A 22060-nucleotide genomic window follows, 5' to 3' on the forward strand; every position below is an offset into this window, starting at 1 on the left:
CCGTGCCACGGAGGCCGCGCCGCAGCCGGCCCCGCTCGGCCCCAGCGCAGCCACCCAGCGCCGGGCGGCGGCGATGGCGGCGGCCGCGCAGCGCCCCCTGCCGGGCACGGGGCGATAACCGCGGGGGGGAGCGGGGATGGCGGCTCCCGCACCCTGTGGAGAGGGGGCTGAGGGGTAAAGCGAGGGGAAAGGGAAAAGTTAGGGTGGGGTTGGGTGTTGGGATGCGGGAGCTACGCCTCCTGCCAGGAATAAACGTCCTAGGAGGGGAAGGGGTGTTGTGTGAGGTGTGGGCTCACGTTGCATCAGGGGAGGTTCAGGTGGGAAATGAGGAGGCGTTTCTGCTCAGAGAGAGCGGTCAGGCATTGGGATGGGTTGCCCAGGGAGGTGGGCAGCCTTCAGTGTGGGAGACAGAGGGATTTGGCCAACGTCTTTCCAGTGGTTTGTGGGGACAGGACAAGGGGCAATGGCCACAAAATGGAGCACAGGAAATCCGCACCAACATGCTGAAGAACTTCACAGTGAGGGTGTCAGAGCACTGGAACAGGCTGCCCAGGGATGTTGTGGAGTCTCCTTCTCTGGAGATATTCAAGGCCTGTTTGGATGCCCACCTGGGCAGCCTGCTCTAGGGAACCTGCTTTGGCAGGGGGGTTGGACCCTCGACCTCTCTTGAGGTCCCTTCCAACCCCTACAATTATGTGATTCAGTGGTGGAGTCAGCAGGCCCTGGAGGTGTTCAAGGAAAGGTTTGATGTGGTGCTTAGGGACGTGGTTTAGTGAGTGACACTTGTGGTAGTGGGGTGGTTGGACCAGATGATCTTGGAGGGCTTCTCCAACCTTAATGTTTCTTTGATTCTATGTTACATTGATGAAAGGACGGAGCCTGAACTGGAAAACATCATGTGGAACATATGGAACGAGGTAGATAAGGCTGCAATTTGCAATGTCCTGCAGTTTTGCCACCTAACCTAGCTCATAAAAGTGGCTTAAAAGAAAGCTGGAGAGGGACTCTATCAGGGAGTGTAGCCATGGAACAAGGAATGATGGCTTGGAACAAATGGAGGGGAGATTTAGATTAGATGTGATGTGAGGAAGAAATTCTTCACTCAGAGCACAAAGCGCACATGAGAATTAGGGCTGAAGATGCATCTTGCTTCTGCTCTTTTTTGTAAATAATAGAATGAAATTACATAAAAAGCAGTATTAAAAATAAACTCAGAGCACAGGATGGGAGGTGGAGGGCAGCCCCTGTGACTGAGGGGCAGCCTTTCTCTCTGGCAAGCCCAATGGCCTGGGGCAGCCAGCCCCAGAAAAGGGGCTCTCAGCCCCCCCAACCCTCCTCTTTCTTCCACATGAGGGCATCTTCCAGGCCTCCTCACTCAGGCTCCATCCCAAGCATTAGCTTGGAGCCACCAAACACCACGGACATCCTGCAGGCTCACCTGCAAGATGTCTCAGCAATAAAGAACTCTGTTGCCAATTCTCAGAGGTTGTGTCGAGTGCTTCTTTCTCATCCCCCAGCCTTGTGCGAGAGGTGGCATCCCTTCTGCACAGAGCCTTGAGGCACAAGACAGGACCCAGCTTCCTTCTAGCTGCTGCGCTGGGGTGACAGGAGGAGTCCCCAAGGGCCACCACGCGCCTTTAACACTTGTGAAAATAGACACTATTTTTGTGAAAATAGTAGTGTGCAAGCGATTATAGGTGGCTAATTTCTTATATTAGGAGTGAGTTTCTATATGTGAATAATTGGTAGCGACAGACATGGAGAAGGCTGAAATACTCAGCAACTTCTTTGCCTCTGTCTGCACTGGTAGATGGGCTCTCCAAGTCTTTCATTTCCCTGAGCCCGTAGATGGAGGCTGGGGGATCAAAGTCCCACCTACTGTAAGTGAAGAGCAGGTTCAAGACCTCCTGATGAATCTAAACAGGTATGAGCCTATGGGACCTGATGACATGAATCCCAGGGTCCTGAGGGAACTGGCTGATGTAGTTGCCAAGCCTCTCTCCATCATAGTTGAGAAGTCCTGGCATTTGGGCAATGTCCCTGGTGAGTGGAAAAATGGAAACATCATGCCCCTACTCTTCAACAAATAAAACAAAGAATTGAACAGAGAGCACTACTCTTCAACAATTAAAACAATTAGGAGTCATTTCTTCTCAGAAAGAGCAGTCAGGCATTGGGACGGGTTGCCCAGGGAGGTGGTGGAGTCACCGCCCCTGGGGGTGTTCAAGGAAAGGTTGGACATGCATGGTGCTTAAGGACATGGTTTAGTGGGCAATATTGGTAGTAGGGTGGTGGTTGGACCAGATGATATTGTAGGTCTTTTCCAACCTTTATGATTCTGTATGAGTTTTTTGTTTGTTTGTTTGTTTTGTTTTTTCCCCTCCCCTTGACCTACCTGGTGGTCAGTTACAGGTGTGACCTCTTCTCTGTTTTCTCTTCTGTGGATGCATACACTAACGTGTCATGAAATGGCAGCCTGTCCTGGCACAGAGTTCAATGAAATGGGCTCTGTTTACCAAAACAAAGGAAAAAAAAAAAGTGGGGGAAAAGTACTTAACTATCATTTTTTAGCTACCTGCATGTCTAGCAAGACAAGGATTGTTGTAATACTGAGGTTAGGTTAATGCAAGGGCTAGGAGACTGAGAGTTACTGGCATCATGCTCAGAACTTCAAATGTCCTTTTTTTTTTTAAAGGGTACCATTAAGAATTACTGCATGTTTAGTGTTGTAAAAATTAAGAGAAGTAACCACATGTTGGTACTTTAAACATACCAAGCACAAATGAGCCTCGTTTCTGAAACAGTGTTGCGGTTGATCAGATTGGATTGGGTTGATTTATCTGGCAATAACTGGAAAAAATGTTGAGCCCATGGGAACTGGTGACTTGAAGCCATTTACCACAAGTGGGCTCTGAAGAGCTAGAAGAAAGCTGAGGAGCTAAATACACCAGAACTGCAAGGAAAATTTTCTCAGTTGCGAAAAAAATTTAATGTGGAAAGTTGCAGCATTATGCAGCAGGGATGGGAGAGTATCAGCTCCTCAGAGTGCAACTGGTATATCCTAATGTAAGGATTACTTCAGAAAACATCAGGCAGAAGTTCTCAGTGAGCTGTCTGCGATTCCTGGGAAATACATCAAAGACACAAGCAACAAACTCCAGCAAAGTGTGTGCATGAAAGAGGCCTTTGTATACTGAAGGAACAAAACCAAACCAAACCAAAACAAAAACAACCAAACCAAACCAAACAAACAAAACCACAAACAAACAAAGCCACAACCCAAAACAACACAACTGATAGGTGTAAAATGATGATTGATACAGATATTGTAAATCTTGCTGTACATCAGTAGCTGGCAGACAAATAATAGACAAAGACAACACATTTAAGCAATTTAAAATGAACGCTTGCTTCTACGGTGCTAATAAGTGTGTGGTACCTAGTGTCATTAGATAATTGTGAGGCGAAGGGATCAGACCATTTATGTGACTAATGAGAACAATAACGCTTGTGCTGATTTCTCTGTAGTATTTTTCTTAATGGAGTTTTTATAATTTTATTTCTCTTCCATAATTGATTTTTATGAGCCTCCCGTAGCTCACTCTCTCACAGATGAGGGCTAGGAAGAAAATACGTGTAGGAAGAGTTTGTTCCACAGCTGCCCACAGACTGCTGAGGTTTCTCCTGGGCTAGCTGAGTGCTATCAGAGAGATAAGACATTGAACAGTATCCAGATCTCTTGTGTAATCTGCCAAAAATTTCTGTGATTTTTCCCTTTTTTTCAGCATGTGCTAGCTATGGCTGACAGGGGTCATGATGGTGACTTCTCAGACAACAGGCCTCCCTCCCTGTGGCTGACGTTGTGTCTGTCTCGTGGTGGACTACTGCTCCATCCTCTTATGTGCTTCAAGGCTGATTTGGAATGTCACATGATGTAAAGGTGTTTTTATTCAGTGTCGCATCGTATCTGAAGTGTATAGAAGTGTTATGGGCTTTCACGGTTCCTTGTAGTTTCTAGGGGCAGTACAAAATTTTGGTCTTAAGTTATAAAATCCTTTGTGGTTTGGGGGTCTGGTTAGCTTTGCAGTCATTTCTGTCTCCAGCTTTCATCCAGGAGTGGAAATCTGTTTGGATGCCTCAGCTAATGGTTTTTAGATTCTGTTGGGTCATTTGAGGCCCTGTTGGTCGAAACTGCTTTTATCCTGCTCTAAAGAGTGCCTAATGGTCTTTGCAATAAACTGAGGCTTTATTTGAACTGTTTTGCCGAGGTGGTTTTTTTGATTGGTTAGGAGTGAAGACAGAAAACATGCATCTGGTTTTAGAGTTTGATGATGTGTTGTTTTTGTGTTTGACTCAAAACACGCACTTTTACCATTTCTATGTACTCAGAAATGTTACTAGTCGTATTTGTAGCCAACCAAGAAAAAAAACAGGCAGCCAGGGAAGTGTGCTTGGGTTCTCTAAAGATAGAAGATGAAAATAGCAGAATCTTTAGGAAGACATGAATAGCACACGCCTTAGTACAACAGTTGGATTGAGTAACATTCGGGGAAAATAAAGCATTTCATGAATGATTGAGAGCCACCATCACTTAATTAAAGCACAATTTGCCCAGCAAAGTTAATCTATAAAAAGAAGATTTCAGTAAAGACAGACAGTGCTGAACTGAATAGCCTTCATAGCAATTGGAACAATTTAATATTTTATTATTATTATTTTTTTTTTAAATGGAATTCATCCTAGGGAAGCAAGAAAAGAATTCAGAAATGAGGACAAACAAGATTTTTTATAAAACTAAAGGTGTATGGTGGGATGCTTGAAAGGGTGTGAATGTACTTATGTTTGTGTGTCTGGTTTTGTGTGTATGTTTGTTTATTTTCTGCAATACCCAGGGTGTTGAGAAAAACACTTGTAAAGAGAAAAACTAGAAAACAATGTTGCTATTTTTCTGTATTTAATATACAATACTTACTGCATCTGTATTCATTTTACATTTTTAGATAAAAGAAAAATATAGCTCGAAAAGTGAAGTAAACTTCAGGAAAGCAGTTTTAAATACAAAACAAATTTCTTGCCTTTTTACTTTCCAATAATTTGGGAACAACTAAAAAGAACCTGACACCGTGAACATTTTTATTATATCGATTTTTATACTGAACCCTCAGCACCCAACAATAAATACACAACTTTGCTTCTCTTGCACTGCCAGCAGCAAAACGTTCAGTTCCAAAGGACTGTAATTCTGATATAATACAACATTGATAACCTTCTGTGTGCCTTAATTTAATTTTGCCATATTGACACGAGTAGTTCTGCAGTCCACCATCTTTACAAACTTGTAAAAGCTAAAGAATATGTTATGTGGTAAGGTGCATGCTTGAAAGAGTATGCTCCAATGAACTTCAATGCAGTCGATGTAAAGTAGCCCCAGCGGAGGGTGTTCCTAAAGCAGAAAGCCTCATAGGGTGAAATTTGGGACACAGAGCAGGCATGCAGTTAGATCAAAGGGCTTTGTTTGAAAGCTTGCAAAGAGAGCTCTAGAGTTTCCAAAGTGTTTGCATTATTTCCCAGCCATTCTGTACAGCAGAAACATGGTTTTCCCAATGCGTATATGGTAATCAGCAGCTGTGCAAGAAGAGGAGAGAGGCTGCAAGATTTCATGTACAGCAATGGTGCAATATTTCTATATACCACAGTTTGCATTTTGTAGCCCCTTGATGTAATATGTATGAGCAAAAGGTAAACCAGCATATTTAAGTAACAATTCAAGAAATCACTGTTGCAATTTTATGCATCTCTGTAGGTCATACTGTATTTCACACAGAGGTGATTTTAATGCTGAACAAAAAGAATGTAAAGAACACTGAATAGTAATTATTAAGCACACAGAATAAAAATAATGATGCACCTTTAAAAGAAACAGTAACACACGCACCTTTTCATGTTTGTACCCTGATTAAAAGAACATCTTGAATTTCAAGTATGAAGTGATACAGTGAAATCATGTCCCGTGAATAGGTATCAATGGTAGTCTAGGTAGTACAGTTTGCACTGTTAGGTAACTTTCCACCTTGCAAAAGAAAATCCTACTGCATATGTAGGTAAAGTGACTTGAAAAGCTAAAACGCTAGGTGCCAGCTGGTTTGCTGGTGTAAGCTGATACAACGCTGTAGAAGTCAACAGGACTATGCTGATTTTCACCAGCAAAGTACATGATCTAAGGTGAATTAAGAAAAAAATATTTGAAACTGCTTTGCATGTTTTCCCTTGAATAAGCAAGTCCTAGACATCTCCAGAGCAAATGATATTACAAAAAGCAAAACCAAAAGAGCACAAAAGAAGCCAAACAGCATTAGATACTGTTTTAACTTATTATTATTATTATTTTTTAATTTTATTTTTTTGTAAAATCATACTGAGAAGTCAAGAAGTAAAGGCACTGAGGCATATTTTGATTTCCTAATGGATGTTGGCCTGATGTAATATCAATTAATAAGGTTACTCTGGATGTGTCTCAGAAACTGTCCTCACTGTTTGTAGTATTCTGTAAACCTGAAAGCACCAGTTTTATTAATGCCTTTTGCGACTGTAACTTATCTTGCAGATTCTGAAACAAGAATCCCATAAGGGTTACAAACAGGCTTAACTTCATACAATTCTTTTAACTTCAGTGGAATTTGTAACATGTAAGTAAGGCACACATGGAGTGTCTGGAGCAGTGAGAAGTGAATCTTATTTCTGGTACATTTCTGTACCAGCACCGTGCTTTTCTCCACATTTCCCAATGCCACTAAGAAGTGCACTTCCGAACTTTTGTATACAAAAGTAATGAGTAGGAATTTTGAGAGACATAATGTTACTAGAGTTAAGATTTTTGACACGCATTATATAGTACTCTTGCTGATTTACTAAGCTTAAATATCTTTACATAGACCTGAGCTGCCTGACGCTGAAATTTGTAGACTTAAAGGGTCAAATACTTGGTTTAATTTAACTGTAGTCAGTGGAGTTACAGTGAGAGTAAATTACACTAAATGATTTAAAATACTTTGACACCCCAATCCTATTTCATGCAATTGTCCATGCACAAAAGAATATCTAAATTTGCTGCCTTTGTGCTTTTGTATAGCTAACAATCTTTTTTAAAGCCGAGATGGGCAATTTTATTGCTGCACAAAATGTACTTCAGTTACAAGATGCTACTCAAACATAGCCCCTGGTTTAAGTGTCTGGAATTGACAGATACCTGCTGGAACTGCTACAAACAAAATAAAGCCAAAGGCAGCCTATGTAATATTTTCTAATTTTAATTTTTCAGACAACATTCCCCCACTATTTGTAAAATTAGCTCTACAATAGCATTTCAAAGTAATCTGCTTAATCTTTTACGTATTTAAACAAACAAAAAATACCCTAAAGCATAAAAAATACTACATCTGAACACACATACTATTCTATTTGCAAAACTCAAGGTACAGTATTAAGCTTATTTAATTTTTTTTTTGACTGATCTAGCTTTCTGCCTCTCTATGAAACTAGCTTCACTTCAACAGCCAAAATGTATACTAAATGCAAATAAACAATTAAGCAGCAAGACTCGACACATTTTTTGGCAACTAACCTTTTCACAGGACTAGTGTGTTTTCATAAGAAATAATATACTGAATTATAATAGCAATAATTTAGGTTAATGTCAAATAACTCACAGATAAATGCGTCCACATTTTCAATAAACACTGACCCCCTTTTCTGGGTGTCTTGGTGCTGCTATTAACCATGTGTCCCCACAACTACGACCGATCACTAAACGAAAGCCTTTTTCTGCAAATACTTTTATGAGCAATTCTAGGCACATGAGTAGCCCCTCTCAGCTCTGTGGGGCTCCTCAGGTGAGGCACCATATTCAGGTGTTTGCATACTCAGGCTTTCAGACCAAAGAGTATCAAGCTGGTGAGGAACATACACTCTTACACAGAAAGTAGAAGACAGACATACAGACGAAAGCTCTCTGCGGTGCTTTCAGGAGTTATAATATAAACATTTCCAAAGTTTACAGTTCAACTCCTAAGACATCATTTTGAAGGTATAATTTCTCTTTAACTAGAGCATTCAAAGACATTATACTTTTAAAGCTGTTCAAAGTAATGCAGCTAAATATTACATGAAAAATAAAACCCATACAAGATTCATTGGCAGAAGTAGACCACTTAAATGAATTGGAATGAAATGGACCATAAATACATTAATCTGAATGCTTGAAAAGAATTTACAAAGGACTTAAATACTGGAAAGGAAAGAATAAACGGGTGCCTGTGGGCTTGCTTTCAGTGCCAAAAACATATAGCTTTGTGTAGAAAACAGATTCTATCAGAAAAATAAAAGGCGACTTTACATTTTCTCTTTCTTAAGTATTTTAAAATGAGTTTCTTGCTTTAACAGAAGTGGCTGCTTTGCCTGTAAAAGAGTGCATGGCTAAGATTCCTTGAGACTTGTTTAGACCCTTTTCCATGGGAACTGGCTCTCATTTCTTACCAAAAAGCACCGCTGTAAGGTAAACTTCTTTAGCCCACCTTGTCGTGACTATAAGTGGGTTGTAGGAGGGAGGTTCAATCTCCAGGAAAAGAGATTTTGAACACTGCAGAGAATGACAGCAAGGTTATTAAGTGGTGCTGAATACAAGGAAGGTGTCACAGATACTGGGTTTTATTTGCTGGAATCTAAACTGAGACAACTGATACATTTAATACCAACCACCAGAGAATGATCCAAATTTTTAGACAGTGCTGACCTACTCTGGTTTTGATCTAGTAATCTAGAGCAATGCTTTTCTATTCAACTTATTATGCATAACAGGAAGGGCAATGGAGGTGGTGGAGGTGAGTCACAACAAAGGAAAACAGCTGGAAAACCACTGGGTTGACAGACATGTAGGACAAAAAAGGAAAGGACAGAGCAACCTCTGCAGTCCCTGCTGCTCACAGTTCTACTTCCATCCATTCGGCCTCTAATCTCATGATATTGCAGCTCTTCTATTATGTTACAATAGGTATCTTCAGTTCAAAACGTGCATAGCAATAAGTACCTCAGAGAAGCCCATTGCCACTGAGCTTGTATAAGCCACCTTGTACAGCAATGCATCCACAAACTTCCTGCCAGCATCCCAAGTCTGATGTACTTTCCATTATAGTCCCAACACCCCTCCTTTGTTGCAAGGGACTCCAGGATAAAGTCCCTGCAAAAAAATCCTGATGGATTTTGGGTCTTGCTGGAAAAGGATTGCAAAGCACTTTAACTAGCAGGCTGTAGACCCAGGCTTTACTTTGAACTCTGAAGGGTGGCTGTTGGAGATACACCATCATCCACCTGGAGTAAAGCACTTTGTCCTTTCCCACCATATGCCCAGAGTTCACAGTCATCCTTTGGGAAGGTGAGAGAGGTCTCCTAGGGGAGTTCTTACCGATACCACTGTTGAAAATGCAAAAATGTCCACTGTTATAGAAACAGCAAGCATACTATCCCCTCCAGATCCTGTAAACACTTTTTCTCAGGATAATATATTGGGGTCATTGTCTGACTGTGCCTAGTACTTGTGGCAAGGCTCTGTACTCATATCTGCCACAGCATGAGCAAAGGAATGAACTTGATTGCCTGCATGCGCCCATGCCATCTTGAAAGTTAGGGCCCCTCATAGATGAAAGGTCTGTCTCCTAGGTGCTCTGACTCTTGCTGGGAGAAGACATTTCCCTGGGAATAGTGATCTCTGTGAAGAAGAAGGGAAAAGGGGTGAGCAGGGGGAGGCTGGCATTGTTAGTCTTGTTTGTATCCTTTAAAAACTTCATGTAACAGAAGAATCACTGGCTGCTCTGGTAAACACACACAGACAGTTGTCCAGCGATCTTCTATACTTACTAAATAATCGTATGAATCCAAAATAGTTTTGGCTGATCGAACACATTATGTTCAATCTAATCTACATCTGCTCATGTCTTTGCTTGGGCCAAAGAGTGTAAAAATAACAAACACTTTGCCATATTCTTCTGTATCAATTCCCAACTCCTAATGAGAAGCAAGGGAAAATGAGAGAAGACATCACTGTCTGCCTGCAAACTGAAGGGCTGCAGAATCACAAGGTAGTAAATTAGCTCACAGCTTTTGAATGGCTGAGCAAGGTCAGCTACAAGTGATAGTTGACCAAGTGTTGCTGCAGTGAGAGGGAGCAGGGTATTGAAGGGCTGTTAAGGACTAGGATCTTCAGGTATACTTTTGGTGTTACAGTAGGATGATCTGGGATAAGGAGTCGATAACCTGCTGGGTGATCTATCACTATATTTATATATATATATCACCAATGCCAGAGAACTACAGTGTAGAATTAAAGGCTTCCTATTCCTAGAACTGCAAAATTTGTCTCTGTGCCAAGCCTAGTTGCTCATATTTAATGCAAGGACCAAAATAAGCCGCTCTGTGCCATCCCTTACCATGTCACCCATACACATGAACTAAACCTACACAGACCTTGTACTCCCTATTTCTGTTCTGCCTATTTCTGGAGGCGGCACAACAATAGTTAACGGTAGCTCTGAGGCTGACACAGCAGCTTGGAAAGCTCCATTCCTGCTGTACAACCGATGAAAAGACACCCTCTTCCCTGGCAGACGGTTCTGCAGCATCACTTACACTGGGTGTCCAACAGGCTCTCAGACTTGCTCCTGCAAGGCAGTGAACCACCTGCACTGATCCAGACAAATCTGCGTGTGGATAATCTCATTAAAACCCAAGTGCTCAAACACATGCCATTTTGGATTGGCAAAGAATTTTCAATTTGCTGCAGGAGTCAGCTTGTAATGCACAATGATTCTTCACACTACTGGGTGCCCTTACTGATACATTCTTCATGTCTGCAATTAGTCTGCTCTTGAGCTGTCTCAACAGCCTTTTTTTTCTTTTCTTTTTTTTTTTTTTAATATATCTACGTAGAAAAATCTCTCACTTATACAAAATCTGATTTAAAAAATACAGCTGTTGCTGTCTTGAAAAACTGCACCAGCACTCATGACTTGAGTTAGCACATCAAGGATCTGGAGCTAAAATCCCGTGCAAGAGCACTGCTTTATCATCTTCACTCCGAAAGTGAATGACAGGAGAAAACAAAAAAACATGGAAAAAAATTCTTCCCCCTACACTTAAACATAACTTTTCCACATGTTCAAATTCACTTTCCCAAATTGTCCTGAACTCTCCTATCTCTACCCATTTTTCCTACCTTTGCAGCACTTTGCAATTTTCCTCTTTCATCTAGATAATCAAAAGAGATCCTAACATTCAAGAACATAAACAAACAAATAGTCCCACAAAAGTTTATAAAAGGAAGAAAGGCCGCTAGAAAACGGTAGCTGCCTCCTACCATTAATGCATGGCAGGAACATACAGCAGAACGTGGCTTCTTTCTGCATCTACAGGAACAGCACACTGCGCAGCTCAGAGTGCTGGGCATAGCCAGCAGCAGTAACAAGAGTTGGGAAGATTAATAACATTAAGTATGATTAGGATAGGGCTGATGATTTAATAACATGTCAAATGTATGAAGCATGGAATAAGAGGAAAGGTAGCATACTACAGTTGGTTAATTATAATCTCTTCAGAAGTAATTGCATGAAGGAAGCTGACAATCAAATATTTGTGAAAATTCATTTTCCATTTAGTGGCAAAGACAGTGCTGCTTGGCTGGGCTTAACATGAGCATGTCAATGGGAGCAAGTATCAGTGTAAACATTAGAAAATTTGCTTGGCATCTGGGTGGGTTTAAGGTGCAGAAAGCTAACTAGTGTGGATGCAACTATAGCATGCTCCAAAATGGACAGTGAGCTTGAGAGCTTTACAGCATATCTGTGTATACATCACCAAAGTAAACATTACCTGCTTTCCCTTCTCCTTTCAAATAGTATAGGTAGCTTTAGTGCAAATGAACATTAAAATGCTTATTAGAGTAAGTTCATACCTGGATTCTTCCTTAAAACCCTATCAACTTTGAGAAGTCAGTGAAAGAGTCTCAGTTTCAATGCATATTTAATACACATTGTTTGTATTTACATTTCTCACTTTATAAATAATCTCCTTTTCCCTTATCCCAGAAATATCTTCCCAATAGTTCCTTGAAATCTTTTTTTGTTTTATCTTTTCTAATGTCAGTTTTTTTAAAGGCAGTATCTTTTGTCTGATCTTCTCTGGAAACAAGCTACTCTACCGTGATCACCAAGTGGCTATCAAAATAGCCATACCAGAATCTCTTGCTTTCTGTAGCCATGCAAGACAAACACACAACATTTACTACACCTTAATGAATGATATTTAGCTAGTTTCTGCAAGCACTTTGTGAGCCGTTTTTGTGCACGCTATTCCTAAGTGTATTTTATGGTTCTTTTGCCAGGTATATACTGCATATCTGTATGCAATACACGTGAAGCTTCAGACTAAAGGGAATAAATTACACTTGCCAAAAGTATAATTGTCAGTTTGTATGTCCACATCTTTCTTCTTTCAATGGCTTAGCTCGTTTAAATCAACGAAAAAGCTTCTTATTGTTTTACAGAAGTTACTGGGATTTCATGGTTACTGAGTTGGTCCAGAAACTGGAATTATATTACAGTCATTATTTAACAAGTCACAAAACACAGAGATATAATTAAATAAATAGCTCACAGATAGAACTCCTATTTGAGTTGCACAGCCTGTTAGATTATTCAAATTGTAGTCATATTTTTGCACACCTCAACTGTATTTGCACACACAAAAAAATGGATATGATAATGAAACCTGGTAGGTATCATTAGGCATATACAATCCCACTTACTTTTCTAGAGATTGTTTCTGAATTTTTTTTCCTCATGGAAAATATCTGTATAACTCTAATACTTAGCAATCAAAAAGAAGTAAAAGTGATAGCTTATGAACAGTCAGTTACTGAAGATTTCAGTATATAACATGCTATTCTCTGTGAATTTAAAAATAATTTTCTTATTTTTTCTCCCACAATTGCAGTTTGGAAAAACATTTTTTTCCTAATATGTTAATGTCAGCAGAATCACACATTAAGAGAAGAGTGAAATCCTGTTAACATCAAGAAAGCTCTTCATATTTAGAAGCAGTTTTGAGGCAATACAATAAATACATTAGTTTCCGAAGCTTCTGATCAGTTCAAGCTCCAAGCATAAAACAACAGATTACTCTAATAGGCTAGTATCTTCTAATTCACATTGTACATAAAATTCCATCTATTCCTGAAACTATTGCGTAAGAAAAATACTAACAAAGTGGTTCTATAAAACAGAGTTCTTAGAAGAAACTTCCTCATTATTCAGCTGTGTATTATACATGGCACATAATTAATGTCGACTTTTAAACCAAACTGTGTGGTTTATGATTCATAAACATATTTAACAACTGATGTGTTTTCAGTTGTGAGTCAGATAAGTGCTCAAGTTTGTTGGCTAAAGGACCAAACCAGCATGTTTTCTCTGTATTTTCCATAATAAAATTGACCAGGTGGCCAAGAAGGCCAACAGCATCCTGGCTTGTACGAGGAATAGTGTGGCCAGCAGGACCAGGGAGGTGATCGTCCCCCTGTAGTCAGCTCTGGTGAGGCCGCACCTCGAGTGCTGTGTTCAGCTTTGGGCCCCTCACTACAAGAAGGACATCGAGGCCCTGGAGCGTGTCCAGAGAAGGGCTACGAAGCTGGTGAAGGGCCTGGAGCACAAGGCCTGTGAGGAGCGGCTGAGGGAATTGGGTTTGTTTAGTCTGGGGAAGAGGAGGCTCAGGGCAGACCTCATTGCTCTCTACAGGTACCTGAAAGGAAGGTGTGGGGAACTGGGGGTTGGCATCTTCTCACAGGTAACTAGTGACAGGACGAGAGGGAATGGCCTCAAGTTGCGCCAGGGGAGGTTCAGGTTGGAAATTAGGAGACATTTCTGCTCAGAAAGAGCAGTCAGGCATTGGAACAGGTGTTCAAAGAAAGGTTGGATGTGGTGCTTAGGGACATGGTTTAATGGGTGATATCAGTGGTAGCGTTGGACCAGATGATCTTGAAGGTCTTTTACAACCTTAATGATTCTATGATTCTAATACCAGAGAGAATTATCCCTTTGGATGATAAAACATGCTTCTCAAAGACAGTGAGTGAACTTGTGAAAAGTAGCATGGCACAGTATTTCTGTCTTATTCTCCAGAATGACCTTCAAGTATGAAAACCATGCAAAAGTTACATTGCTGGGTAACATTCCCCATGCAGGACATGCTCAAATACCATAACTTGCTGTTTTCTTGCATGTGAAAGGCTCTATACATGTAGCACCAAAGTTTTGCAAACATGATATCCTACTTTTTTGGTCTGTTTTAACAGAGAAAAAAGAATGAAAAGTACTCTTAACATTTCCCACAGTAGACTAATGTGCTGAAAAAACAGTGGAGTGCGGGCACAGCCTACACAGAAATACGCACAAAGCCTATTCTTAGAATTTTACTTGTCACACAGAAGACAACACAGGTGTACACAAAACTAAGGTTAAGTGAGGAGGTGCACAAAGAAATTCTTTTAAAATCATCCCTTCTGGGCTGCTGGAATAAAATAAGCAACACTTGGTAGCAGGGGCACAGGGACACTGGCACTGTGTAGCTATTGAAAATTTGTAAGAATCTTGTTGGAAACAGCATCTGTGAGTGCCACTGAAATCTGGTTTCCATATGGGTGCTCAAAGAGAGGAACTGGAGAGCTAGACCGAGTGTGGGGACTGGGTGAAGAGAGAAAGGGGCTGCTCCAGGCATGTTGCTATGGCTCAGCACTTCAATACTTGGCTTTGGTGATGTTTTTCCTTGGCTATTGGGTCTGCTTTTCCTGCAGAATTATGTAGCAGTGACAAAAAAAAAAAAAAAAAGGTTTGTTGGAGATGGAAATTGTTCCTTCTGTTACTCAGAACATCCTGTTGTCTAGTGGGTAGAGCACAGTGTCTGCTTGTGGGTGTTTTAGGAGCTAAGCAATTAACCCTACTTTTAATATATTTTTTTGCCAGTGTTTTTCAGCTGCTGTTGAACCAGTCCTCTAGAACATATACGTATGGGCATAGTTATTGTGAAGAATTGCACTCAAAAATGTTACTTAAAGGGTGTATGAAAAGTTGTCATCTCAGTCTGGAATATCTGTGAAAAGGAGCAATTTTTTCACATGTATAATTCCTACATCCTACACATACAGCAGTAATGAGTACAGAAACTTCAAGACTACAGCTATACCAGTGAAATAAAAAGAGTAAGGGCATGACTTGAGCACAGCCCCACAGCTGTCTCTGTACTGTCTCATTTTTAGCATGATTCCCAGCATGCTTTCAGCCAGTGCCAGCACTTTGCCCAGCCAGGGGACAGGCCTCCTCAGTTTACTAGTGTAAGTGAAGCCTCATAGCTTGGCAGGGAAAATGGGAATCAGATGAAGCCTAAGGCATGTCAGAGAGGACTACTGGAATTTCTTCCTGAAAAGATTTTGAAAAGGAGGTCATTTGAAAAGTCCTTATGCCTTTGAATCCAGTCCCTTGGTACCACAAGGGAAAAAAAGATCTTTGCCCTAACCCTGTTAAGACAGATTTCCTTTTTTTCTTGCTTCCATTCCCATGGAAATGTTGCAGAACCAAAAATTAATGCAACCTCTTCCAGTCTTTCTCCTGAATACTCCCACTTATAACCTGATCCTATATTAGACGACATACAGCACCACGTTGCAGAGGCTCTACCGATTCCATAGGCCAGCTCCTGCTTTTCTCTGCTGCTCTCTTGAGCTCTACTTCCAATACCACGCATTAGTAAATTCTGCTCCAGTAGTTTACTTTCTTGCAATTTCCATATTTTCGTTAGTTCTTGGGCCCACACCAAGCAACCTTTGGCTTAAAGTGTTAACTTCCCTCTTTTTGTTTCACCCTAATAATTTGCTTACAATCAGAAATCAAACACACACACACACACACAGATACACACACATTTTCACTCTATGTTAGCTCTTGGAGAGCTCTGGGAGAGTTCCCTGACAGCTGCTGGAAAGCCACACCAGCTGAATGCCCTGATACAACATGTACAATAGCTTGGTGGCAGGTAAAATCCAGAATATTTTAAAAAGTGCTAAACCATGTAGAAAACTTTTCTATTTGCTGCTCTGGCAAGATTCTCCTAAAAGTTGGGTCTGATTGTTCTAATTAGTGTTTAAAAACTGTTAAAAAAAAATAATTCTGGCCTATCTTTTCCCATGAATGTCAAAAACCTATTCACACTCAGGTCCATCGAACCATGGAGGAATAGGGCTGGTTCAACACCAGAGCAGTAGATTTGCCATTCTTTTCGGGTGTAGGAGAGGAGAGAATGACAGAAATGAGGTCAAGATTAGAGGAGTTAGCTGCTGTGACCGCTCCCTGGCCTTCAGCTTGCCACTTGCAGAGCTTCCAAAATTCTTGTGCTATGCATCTGTATTATCTCTGTGTGTGGATGCCTCGTACACACTCTTGCCAGGCCTAATTTGCAACTTTCCTGTTCATGCTGGTAGGTTTCGAGTACGTATCATTCTGGGCATGAAGAAAAACACAGGCCAATGCATGCATGCATGCAAGTGGTCCTTTTAAAACCTGTCCTATTTGAAGTAGGCATAATTTAACCATAAGTCACATGGTTAAGCATCTAACAGTAAAGAAAAGCTTTATCCAAGACACTGGTAAAATCTACTCGCTCTCTTAGCAATGGACTGTGTCCCAGACAGTGCAGATACCTGAAACAGAGTTAACAGTGAAGTCCACCACAACAGCCAGTATGCCACAGGTCTGAGAAACCTGCCAGGGAGACAGCTACAGGTTCCCTTGCCAGATCCGGAAAAAATACATTGCTCAACTCAGTGCTCAGGACCTGCTTCTGCCAAGCATGCTGTGAGGAAGGGTATGATGCTGGCTCAGTAGCTAGACAAGATGAAGTAGAGATGAAGAAGAGAGTAGCCTAAGGGACTATCATAGGAGTAAGCAAAGTTAGCTGCCTCATTTATCATCAGTTATACTGCAATAGTGTGTATTTATATATTCATGGTAAGGGCTAACTCGGACCAATTTTCTCCCCAGGTCATATCCAGGTAAATGCACTGAAATCATGCTAGGGAACAGCTTTTATGGATTCAAAATACTTCTTTTTTTTCCCATTACAGTATTAAAAAAATAAAAGTTTCTTTTAAAAATACTGAAAATATATTTTAGTTAAGGTAAAAGTACTAAATATAAAAAATTAATGTAATATTTAATATAACTGTGCTATAAAGACACGTGAATTGCTCAGTTATTTTGACATTCAATAATGGCACATTAGCCCTAGTGGAGAAGCATGTGCCAGTATACCCACATGGTGGTTTAGGAGAGAAGCTCATGCATTTCTGCATAGAAAACAAGTCTTCTTAATAAATGACATCTGAGAGATTTTGTGACAGTAACATTCATGCACTTGTGATGCATGGGGGGTGTTGCAGGTAAGGCAGCGCAGTACACAGCATGCAATTCAGCACAAATAAACACCTGTACTTCTTTACAGGTATAGGATTCCCTGCTTCTAATCTGGAAATATTTTGTCTGTGTTCCTTTTCAGCTGATAATGAGAACAAGTTCAAGGCACAAACCTGTATTCATTTTCATTGGCTCTGCTCATGTCTTTGAGCTGCATACCAGAAAATTCAGAACAAGATAGAGAAAATGTGCTTGCAGCTGTTTCCAGGGAGAAATGATGGGTTAGATGATGGGCTAGAATGTGCATGTATTCCAACACAAACTGACTATGTGGAAACTGAATGGATCTTTAAGAACAGGATCCTATAAGTTTCTTTAAAATACTTGCTTTTGAAACATGCACACAAACTTAACTGGATAATAACTTGTTTGTGTATGAGAAAAAACTAAAAGTTGAGACATTTATTATGAACACCATCATCACTATTATTTTTATAGAGCAATTAAATGATAAAATAATCCATCCAAGTTTTCAACTGGGGAAGCACCTGCATATAGTCTACAATGCACAGTAGCTGGATGTATTAATGTATGTATCAGTTAACTGCAGGTTGCAGAGATCTGATATTTCAATGCCATTCTTTAAATATCACTTTAAGAGATCACATAATAATAATAATAAAAGTACCAAATCATGCTTCAGCAGCTAGAGAGAGAGATTGCATCATGTTTTGGCAGTGACTTGATCATCCTACTCCACACTGGCAGCATTCAATATTAAAATGATAAAATGGCAGCAAAACTGGTCAGCAGCTTCTCTTCGTCTGGAGTTTTCCCAGGTAGATAAACAAAACAAAAACAAAACAAACATAAAGCTGCAATGGGAGCAGGTCGAAACCCTGTTCCTTGCATCGCTCTGATGAAAGTAAACTAGATTGGTTTCCTTGGATAAGCACATCACAATCCCAAAATAAAAGATAGGTGTTTAAAACCTCCAAATAATGATCTTCACTAGAACAGCTATGTGGTTTATAGGGGTCAGTGGCCTTGTCAGCTACATGTCTTGTTCATTTATAGGTTCATCTTCAGTCAGCATTATGATGCATTCACCTCACTGGAGTTTTGGCTGGATGACATGTGAGAGTCCAGATTCTCCTTGCATTTCTCCAGATCATGGAAGTATGGGTGAGACAGGGCAACATAGGCAGATATTCTCTTGGCTGGATTGAACGCTAAGCATTTCTGTAAGTATGAAAAGAAGTTGGTTTTAACTACAATGTAGAGTTATAATTGCTAACATTGCAAGTCACTGTCAATTATTTATGCATGTCACTGTCAATTTACGATCAGTATGAGGCACAACAGGGTCACAGGTCACAGCAGTTGCTGCATGTTATGCATATTAAAACAAGCAGTCGGGTTACAGTATAGCATCCTCAAAGCTAATAGAAAATACCAAGTTTGAAAATTAAGATATTCATAGTCTAGGCAAACCCAGCATTCAGGTTTTCTTGAATTCAGATGCACAGGACATCTGTCTCACAGACTACAGGGAGCAACTATTCATGAATAGCTTCTGAATCCCCCCAGTATTCAATATATTCGTCTTCTGTGGGTATAACCCAGACTGGTAGTGTTAGGTCAGAGGTTGGACTCGATGATCTTGAGGTCTCTTCCAACCTAGAAATTCTGTGATTCTGTGTTATAAGGTTTATGTTAATTCCTAAGCTCAATGTTTCTATAGGTGTTGAGTCTTTGACTTCGTACCCTTTGTATGTTAATGTTTTGTGTTTGCTTTCCTACATCGTTTGGAAAAACAAAACAAAACAACCCCCCCAAAACAAAAACAAAACCAAAAAAAAACAACCAAAAACAAAAACCAGAACATTTCCATTATGCTGAAATAAAAGAAGAATCTGAAGGAACATTCAAAATTCATCAATGCCAGTCTGTAAGTGTGCTGAAAGCTCTGCTCCTCATGCTGGTCAGTACTATTGTCTCCTTATATTTCTCACTGACTTAATGTTACAGTATTGTTGTTTTGTAATTTAGTTATCTGAGCTTTAACTGTTTGTTTATTCTGTGTCTGTATAGGATCTGGCATACTGCAATCTTGGACTCTTGCAGTGACTTTTAATAACTAAATATCCACATGACTTATCACTGAGGTGAAACCTTTAGATCACAGCTTTCTGCCACAATAATGACAGCAGCAGGGCTGGTCAGTGTGTCAAACACTCCCAGACAGATATATACTTTGAGATGGAAGTAGGGGATTCCACTTTTTGTAGGTAACAGGAGCAATGACAACCTTAAATTGCATTTCATTCAGCCATTTCAGAGCTGTGCTAAAGTGATCACAGATCTTGGGTCTATTCCTCTTAAATTAAATGTTTTCTGCCTTGTTCCAACCCCTGCTTGCTTGTTCCAGATACATTTTTGTTCCCTGCTTTTCATTCTAATTCCACTGTTTATGTTCAGGTGATGGTAGACTTCCATTCTGAGGTCCCCTCATAAAGCTTTCATATCATCCCATTGGAAATTCTCCCTTTTCTTCCTAGCTCTACTTTGCTTGCTGTTTTTCAAGATCCGTATCCCTGCCTTTGTCCAGCCAGCTCAGAAATCTCCCCATAGTCTTATGTTTTATACCTTGTTCTTATTCTTTCCTTGATTCACCTCCAAAGAGTTTTCCTCCTAGTAACCTTGTCTAACAGATCCAGCTCGCACTTTCTGTTCTTGTAACAGAATTTATATAATTTAATTCTTGAAATATAACTCAGTGACTTCCTGTTCCCTTTCATTTGTGGATTCCACTTCTCATCTTTTTGTCTAACAGTAACAACTTCCCACCTCACCATCTAGGCACAGGTATTTTTCTCTTCTTCCCTCCCATCAATGTCTCACACTCACTGAGCTCATTGACATGCTCAGTCCTTGTTGTTCTCAAAATCTTGTTATTTTCCCATGTCTAGCTTCCATTCCCAAGCTGCTTGCAAGCACAAAAGATGCATTTCTCCCATCATTTCAAGTGTCCAGATGCAGTCCACTTTATCACAGCTGCAGTTATAAGGACAGTGGAGAATGACCTGCTGTTATATAGAGATAATTTGGCTGGAGCTAGGAACGCCTTGAAGGGATGCAGCAAATCTTTCAAGATTTGCACTGACCCCACTCTACTGAGCTCAAGTGAACCAAGTTCTTTCAAAGGCTTCCAGAGAACAAATATAGCTAGATTTCAACAAGCACAGCAAAAGGCGAACTCTGAGGCAAGACCATTCTCAATATTCAATTCCAAGACTGAACTTGAGGGTCAAGGTTTCTAAAATATCTACAGAAATGTTGAAAATAATCTAATTAAATTCAATCTTACCAGCTTTACCAGCACAATTTGCTTGCTTCTTTTCAATCCTGCCATGTTTAAGAGGCAATGATTAATTGGTGAATTCCAAATTGGAAGTTTCCAGCATTCAGTAGAAGGCATGCAGATGTAATCTGCTTCTACAGCCTATTTTCTGCTTTGCACTCGGCCCACTATGCTATGAAAAATGGTAGATCAGTTTCTGTACTCAGCTCAGGCTTATACCACAAGAGTTGCTGAATCAGTGACACAACAGCAGTCAGCAAGGAGGATCAAAGCATGTGGTATAAAGACATGCAGAACATGTACTTGCCTGGCAGTTTCCTAGCCTCCAACTATTCTCAGTTTTGACACCTCATGAGTCAAAGGTGGTGTCTTTGTACTGATGTTTCATAGATTTACATGAATTTGCCTACTTGCTTTTGAGTTTTTCTTTAATAAGCTCATTAAATGGAAATATAAATGTTTCTTGGCATGTGGCTATCAATCATGTGGTTTGGAGAACAACAAACGGAAACTCACGAGAAGCAAGTCTTTGCCCAGTTCATCAATATCTGGTACAAATTTTTCAATAGGTTGTGCAGGTCTGGAAGCGAAAGCATTTCTTGGAAGGGCAACATCATTAGGCCAGTCCTCTTCTTCTGGGAGTCCAATTACACTGTGAAAGGCAAAACGTAACGTCAGGTCTGGACATTTACACAGTCTTCCCTTTGTATTGAATATACCGAGTAGCAGTTTACTTTATGAGTAAGTCTTTTGGTTCAAATGAGATTAGTTGTACAGTAAGGCACTGATCACTGTGAATAGAGGGTGATGAGTGTAGGCCTTCAATGTAGAAATCATTATGTGGCCAGCACAGTTTTCTGGCCTAGGTCTCAATTTTATGAGTCTTTTTGTTGAAAAAAGACTGAGTGCTTTGGAAGAAATTTGCTCAGCTCTTGACTGGATGGTGCAACATATGTCACTCCAGGATGATTAAAAGCAGTAAGTTTCAAAGGGGAATTGCATGCAAGGACCTTTATTCACAAGAATAGGGACTGAGAGAAGAGTATGGGTCAAGATGAGGGTAAGGCAATAAAAGGGATGTTTCATAATGCTTCAAAGCTATGTGCAGGAATTGTTGCCTAAAGTTAAACAATTTATTTGCTTCACAATACAGGTTTTAAAGTCTCAGTTCAGAAGTGTCACAGGACTCTAG

The 22060-nt window shown here is 40.4% G+C and overlaps 1 protein-coding gene across 1 annotated transcript in view; it reads right to left on the reverse strand.

Moving 5' to 3' along the window:
• Positions 1-18599: 18599 nt before the first annotated feature.
• The window catches only part of CDK6 (cyclin dependent kinase 6), a gene marked incomplete at its 3' end in the record, with an annotated part of 127310 nt that continues 123849 nt past the window's right edge, over positions 18600-22060 (reverse strand). Inside the window, exons 7-8 of the mRNA XM_084281537.1 lie at positions 21385-21520; positions 18600-18746 (exon numbers count right to left, since the gene is read on the reverse strand). Coding sequence (XP_084137663.1) covers positions 18600-18746; positions 21385-21520 — 283 coding nt within the window. The remainder of the gene's footprint in view (positions 18747-21384; positions 21521-22060) is intronic.

This window comes from Netta rufina (assembly GCF_964035555.1).
Source record: "Netta rufina genome assembly, chromosome: 2".
In the NCBI taxonomy this organism is placed as follows: domain Eukaryota; kingdom Metazoa; phylum Chordata; class Aves; order Anseriformes; family Anatidae; genus Netta; species Netta rufina.